We start from the raw sequence: 6,719 nt of genomic DNA on the forward strand, positions 1-6,719 counted from the left end.
CCTCACAGAAGACAGCAGTGTAATGCAAGAGATATTATATGATTTTACCAGGATCACTGTATTGTTTGCTGGCAAAGCCAGGATACAACCATGAACACTTTGGTTCCACAGTCTTGAATTTGGATACTTATTCACCTCTTGGATTAATAGTTGATGCTCATCTTCGGAGGGGATTGCCTAGGTTTTAAAACGCCCAATCTGAACAAACCGATTTCCAGACCTTCACCATATGAATGACATGTTAGTTTTTACAGCAACCCCTATCTGGTTGCAGAAACATTGCTGATAATAGCACCTCTTAAGCTGCAGAACCAAGTAAATATGCAGGTAGGTTTATAAACTTCAGACATAGGAAAGGTTAAGCCAGCCTTGCTGGAATGTGCTCTTCTAATCTTTCATATGAACACATATCTCCACAATGAGTGTTTAACACACTGAGTTAACCTCTGAACCATTGTGGCACTCAATTTATCAAGATGCATTTCACCAATTTCTATTGCACATGATCAACATAATTCCCACAGGATGGAAAGAATGCTACAGAGCTCTGCCATAAGGAACACACAAACTCTGTATACCAAAGTGAACGCAGAAAGCATTACACGATCAGTTGATCATGGCAGAATGTACTTGTCAAAACAGACAGGGAATTTAGCGCCTCAGCAGCATGCCATAAAATATCCTGGGGTGTGCTATTTAAGTCTGGTGAACAATGGAATCTTACTTTAGATAAGACAGCCTTATGGGGGCCCACTCCAAGGTGAGGGCCCTGGGCAAGTGCCCCTTTTGCCCTCCCATAAAAACGTCTCTGCATACACCCACCATGCAATCCACCCACTTTACCTGCAATCCCAACACCTGCGACCACTACCCAACCGACTTTCGACTCCTTCACTCCAATATGAACTGACCAATTTCCCAAACTTCTCTCTGACCACAAACCATCCGGCTTCCCGCTCAACCCCTGCCCAGCAACAACCCTCAAAGAAATGTTTGCATCCCCGCGCAAGAGAACACGCAAGAACCATCATAAACGACTCCCTCTCTTTGGGAATTTTTCCCGACGCGTTCAAAACTGCTCATGTCAAGCCTCTTCCAAAAAAAAAACCTTCCCTCGACCCTCTCGAGCCCAAAAACTACCACCCCATCTCAAACACCAGGTTCCTCGCCAAGCTCATTGACTGAACTGCCTACTCCCAACTAAATGCCTTTGTCGAAGCCAACAATCTCTTTCACCCCGCTCAATGAGGTTTCAGAGCCGAACACGGAACCGAAACCACCCTAACCGCAATCTGGGATGACCTTAAAAACACGGCTGACCCTGCGGGATGCGCCGCTCTAATCCTTCTTGACCTATCCGCCGCCTTTGACACAATCAACCACTCAACCCTCCTTGACTGCCTCCACTCCTTAGGAATCTGTGGAAATGCTCTCAAATGGATAGCGTCTTTCCTCGACAATAGGAACCAAATAACCCTACTCTCCACCTATGCTTCCCACGCCTGACCGATCAACACAGGAGTTCCACAAGGAGCATGCCTATTGGCCCTCCCGTTTAACCTCTATATGTCCACCCTCCCACGAATAATCCGCTCGCACAATATCCTGTGCTATAACTATTCCGATGACACACAACTAATCCTAAAACTCCTGAATTCAAAACCCAACTGCCAACCCGACCTCGCTTCCTGCCTCCTCGACATAGATCGCTGGATGACCACAAACCACCTCTAGCTAAATCCCTCCAAAACTGAAATCATGGTATGTGGCAACACCGAACTTCTTCCCCACCCGCTACCCTGGCCATCTGCCATGGGCATCTCCCCGGCACCCTCAAAATCTGTAAAAAACCTTGGATGCACCCTAGACTCAGACCTTACCCTCTCACTCTAAGCCAACGTCTCCAAGTCCTGCCACTATCACCTTAAAACTCTTAGACGCATTTTTCCATACCTCTCCTTTCCCAACAGACTTTCCGCTGTCCAAGCAATTGTTATGTCAAGACTGGACTATGCTAACCCCCTCTACCTCGGGGTCCACGCATACCAACTGACTAAACTACAAAGGGCACAAAACGGTGCAGCCAAACTGTTATTAGCACTTGGCCCAAGAGACCACATCTCCCCAGCCCTCAAAACTCTGCACTGGCTTCCGGTCGCCCGAAGGGTGACCTTCAAAACCTTATGCATCTCTCACCGAGCACTGCATAAAACCGGACCTCAATATCTTCAAGACAAACTAAAACCCTACCATCTTCCACGCACTCTAAGATCAAGCTCTGCCACCTCCTAGTCATACCCAAAACCAACTCAGTCAGGTTAGGTGGATCATCATTCTCAGCCCTGGCCCCTACTCTGTGGAATTCACTTCCACCCCACATCCGACTCACCGAGGACCTCATGGCTTTCCGCAAATTACTGAAAACATGGCTCTTAACTCAAACTGGATAACAGAAATCAATGACCTTAGCCCAAAGCTGCTTTATCATAAATAACAATCCAGCATCATGATCCGAGCGAGAAATCAAAAGCTAATAACCGCCAATGTAAATTATAATGGATAAACTGAATAGAATGAGTGAAGTGGGTGAAATTAGTAAAGTGGACGAAAGGAATAAATTTGATGAAAGCAGTGAAGTGGATGAAAGTAAGGAAATGGATGAAATCAATGAAATGGAAGAGAGGAACGAAGTAGATGAGATGAATAAGTGGACGGGAGAATGGAAAAGATGAGTAAATGATACGGATGGTGTGCACTGAATAGATAGAGTGCATGGAACGAAGAGATGGCATGGAATGACAGAGTGCATGGAGTGAACGGAACGAATGAAATAGATGAATCAAGTGCATGACATGGATGGAGTGCATGGGACACATGGAGGGCATGCAAGGGATGGGGTGCATGGGAGGGATGGAGTGCATGGGACGGGTGGAGTGCATGAGATGGGTGGAGTGCATGAGACGGGTGGAGTGCATGAGAAGGGTGGAGTGCATGAGATGGAGGGAGTGCATGGGATGGATGGAGTGCGTGCGACGGATGACGTGGGTAGAACGGACGAAGAGTGTGGAGCAGACGAAGAGTGTGTGGAGCGGATGGAGAATGTGTGGAGCGGACGGAGTGTGGGGAGCGGGTGGAGAGTGTGCAAAGGATGATGTGGGTGCAACAAATGGAATGCATGGATCAAAGGAAAGCATGGAACTGATTGAACTGATGCAGCGCATAGAACTGAGGGAGCACATGCAAGGGATTGATTGCTTGGAACAAGTAAGGCGCATGGAATGGACATTGCACAAGAATGGTTGGAGTACATGGGACGGTTGGAGTACATGAAATGGTTGGAGTGCACAGAACGGTTGGTGTGTGCGGAACGGTTGGTGTGCCCAGAACGGTTGGAGTGCGTGGAGCAGTTGGAGTGTGTGGAGCGGTTGGAGTGTGTGGAACGCATGGAGCGTGAAGGCGCTTGATCTCAAGCACCTACTGAAAACCACCATATCACATCACCACGCTCACTCTCTTCTATACACCACCATCCAAATAGAACACAGTGATACTATGACACATTCGGTATAGCTGTTCTCATACCAACACCTGCCACATACTTCCCATCATCCTAACTAAACACAGCTGGCTGCACACCCGTCAGCCTAGGCGTTCTCCTCAGGCCTAACGCAGCCAGAGTCAATCTGGTATCACCCTGCCAGAACTCACACATACTCCTGATCTCCCAACCACCACACCTACCCCTAAGAAGCAGCCATCAACGAGTGCCACACCTGCTGCACACATATCCGGTGCACACACGCACCTTATAACTCTCTCTCTCTCTACTGACTTGAACTACGGTTCCCGAGGGCGTTTAACCTACCAGCGCCTTGTGATCATACCAATGGTACATAAGGCGCTACATAAATGCAAAGTAACATACCATAACATAACATATCAAATCACAGCATATTGGTACTGACTGCAATCTCGTTGTTTACTGTCTCAGCTGTGAGGCCGTGGCTTGAATGGGCATGCATTATGTCCTACCTCACGCCTCTTTTGGACAGATTTTGGGTTGCCAGCATTTCTCGATTTAAAATTGTCATTCTGATACACTGCACCTTTTGGACACGGACACCATAATGGATGAGTTTATCAGATTGCAACGGTACATGAAAACATATTTGCCTGGAATTGCCTGCAATAGTGGTCATTTCAATAAACTGAATATTTTGTACTAGTCTCCCGAATGAAATGCAAAGCATTATGCTATGCTCTTTTGGACACCTTACAACAGAATCCAACAATTTTAAGGTGTTTACAACTCGTTGGAGTAAATCGTGCTAACTTTTGCAACATTAGGGTTAAGGATTTAGTAAATGTAAAATCAAATAAAAATCTTGCCCCTGTAATGAAAATCAAAAGTCGGCACCCATGGCACCTGCCCCTCCCCAGCGCAGTCTCTGGTCTCCTCATTTCGGCGTGTCTTACCTGGCCAATGCGCCTGCCCCTTCCAAGCGCAGCCTGGTCTCCTTATTTCTGCTTGTCATACCTGGGCAGTAGGGGTGCAACAAAACCTACAATATTTGTGGGGGGCTAAGTGGTGATGGGTGTGGCAAACCTGGAGGCTCTACCCCCTCTGTTCTACCGCAAGGGTTGTCAGGCGTGGGCCCCAAGTGGTAGCTGCCCAGCATTACACATAAGCGCACACAGACACACAGACGCAGACACACACAATTACACAATCACTCGCTCATTTAAACATCCCATTCACCATATACTCGTTCATTTACAGGCGCACCTAGCCCATCAAACACCATACACTCAGTCTTACACACTCACTCATTAACACATTCATTACGTACACACTCCTTGCAGACATACATACATAATGAACTAACATGCAACACCCTTTAAAACTGCTAGTTTCAGAAAAGGCGTCCATGGCCTCTCTACCTAAAAAAAGAAAGTGTGCGCATCAGCCCCTTCCCCATGGATGCTTGGCTGGGCTTCAGCTCCCCCCGCCCCCGCAGAAGTTTTGGACTATGTTAACTGGACCTAGCAGACTTACGGAGCAGCAACCTGACAGAACAGGACACAGATGGTAAATGGCGCCTGAACTTCTCTGTTAACAAAGGCCCTGCAATTACTAACATAAAGCATTTCACTGTTAGCACCTGCATTCATATGAATACATGTGTAGGCAATTGAAATTGTGATGTGGGGTTAGTACTTGCATGCCAGGGTAGTAACCAAAGGGTAGAGAAGAGGGTGGGGGGCAGGAGACCACTCATTCTCACAGCAATCCTTAAGTGGATGCTTTCATACTTAAAGGAGAGAGTTAATTGCTTGTAACATTGAAGTAGCACTAGACTAGTCTGATTTGAATGCGTAAAGAACTTAGATGCCCACCACACAGAGAAGTTTGACCTTCCCCCACTGTGTCTGAAGTTAGTGCCTCACTCAACATTTTAAGGGTTATCCACCCCTCCTCCCCATCCCTCACACCTCCCCTCCACCCCCGAATGTAGGTTCGTTTGCACCCCAGGATGTGTGCATTTGATTTTTGTTCGGCAGAGAGGTGAGGGAAGCCTTTCTTAAAACTAGCAGCTTTAAAGTTTTGCTGCGTTGCATAGTCACGGGTTTCAGGAGAGGCTTCTCTCCCCTCTCTGAATAACATAAAGCTATGTGCAGAAGCCCCGCCCCCAGCTCACAGTTCGGGCGGCTCAAGCCGAGTTACCTCAAAGGCCTTGCGCGCCGGCCGGGCGGTGCCACTGCCCCTCCCCTGCTCAGTCTGTGGTCTCGTCATTTTGGAGTCTCATACCTGGATGGTACACCTGCCTCTCGGCTCCGTAGACGCTCGTCTTATTGTTGGTGAAGAGAGACCCGCTGATACTGGCCAGGCTCTGCCGGATGTTGTGTGGCAGAGGAGTGTAAGCGGCCATTACGCATCTGCTCTGTCCTCTTTGGGCTCCACGGGATAAAGCGGGATTAGCAGAGGCCTTTTCATACCAATTAAGCGGCACGTCCAACTGCCGGCCTTGCTCGGGTCGCTGAAGTAAGTGAGGAAGAGGGGGATTGACAGGCCTGCTTAAACACGGCTCCTTTGTGTTCTTGGGTCAGAAGGCACAGGCCTCTTATTCTGCGGCAAATTTCTCGTGCAGAGACGCTTCCCAAGAGAAGTGAACACACATGAAATCTGCCTAGAGGCGGTTCAGACCACTACATACAGTGACAGCAAATAAAATGAGCAGGTCGCATGCAGTGACAAGGGAGTGCCCGGGACTGCCCACCACAGCAGGAGGACCAAGTAGGAAGCAGCGCCCAGATCAGGCTGCGCCAAAAAAGCTGGCTGCGTTATCACTTTGTATGTGCATTGTGAAAACATAGCGCAACATAGTACAGCACCAGCAGATGCAGCGCCATCTTAAGCACTTTTGGGGCCCTGGGCACGGACTTCTTTGGGGCCCCCCTCCACCAAACTAAAGGAAGTAAATGATCAAGAATATCTGAGATGCCCCCCCTTTCCCACCGCAATCACAACCCATAAATTGATATGCTGCCCCACAGCATTAAAAATAAGGATGTTTACTCCCTTTAAGTCCCCTTACCCTCTTCATTCTTGTTCTAATCAGACTGATAATGTTGGCCTTCAAATGCTACTTGTTTATCAGTCTACGAAGAGGTTACTTCTGTTCTAGCATAGATACAGGAGACTTTATATCAATAGAATC

At 47.9% G+C, this 6,719-nt stretch overlaps 1 protein-coding gene across 1 annotated transcript in view; it reads right to left on the reverse strand.

Annotated features, from left to right (window-relative positions):
• Positions 1–6,133, reverse strand: part of LOC138492134 (transmembrane protein 17B-like) — a 110,578-nt gene extending 104,445 nt beyond the window's left edge. Inside the window, exon 1 of the mRNA XM_069619122.1 lies at positions 5,810–6,133. Within this exon, the coding sequence (XP_069475223.1) occupies positions 5,810–5,930 (121 nt within the window). The 5' untranslated portion in view covers positions 5,931–6,133. The remainder of the gene's footprint in view (positions 1–5,809) is intronic.
• Between the last annotated feature and the right edge of the window lie 586 nt (positions 6,134–6,719).

The sequence above is a fragment of the Ambystoma mexicanum genome, chromosome 10 (genome assembly GCF_040938575.1).
Source record: "Ambystoma mexicanum isolate Mex_15411 chromosome 10, UKY_AmexF1_1, whole genome shotgun sequence".
Classification (NCBI taxonomy): Eukaryota; Metazoa; Chordata; class Amphibia; order Caudata; family Ambystomatidae; genus Ambystoma; species Ambystoma mexicanum.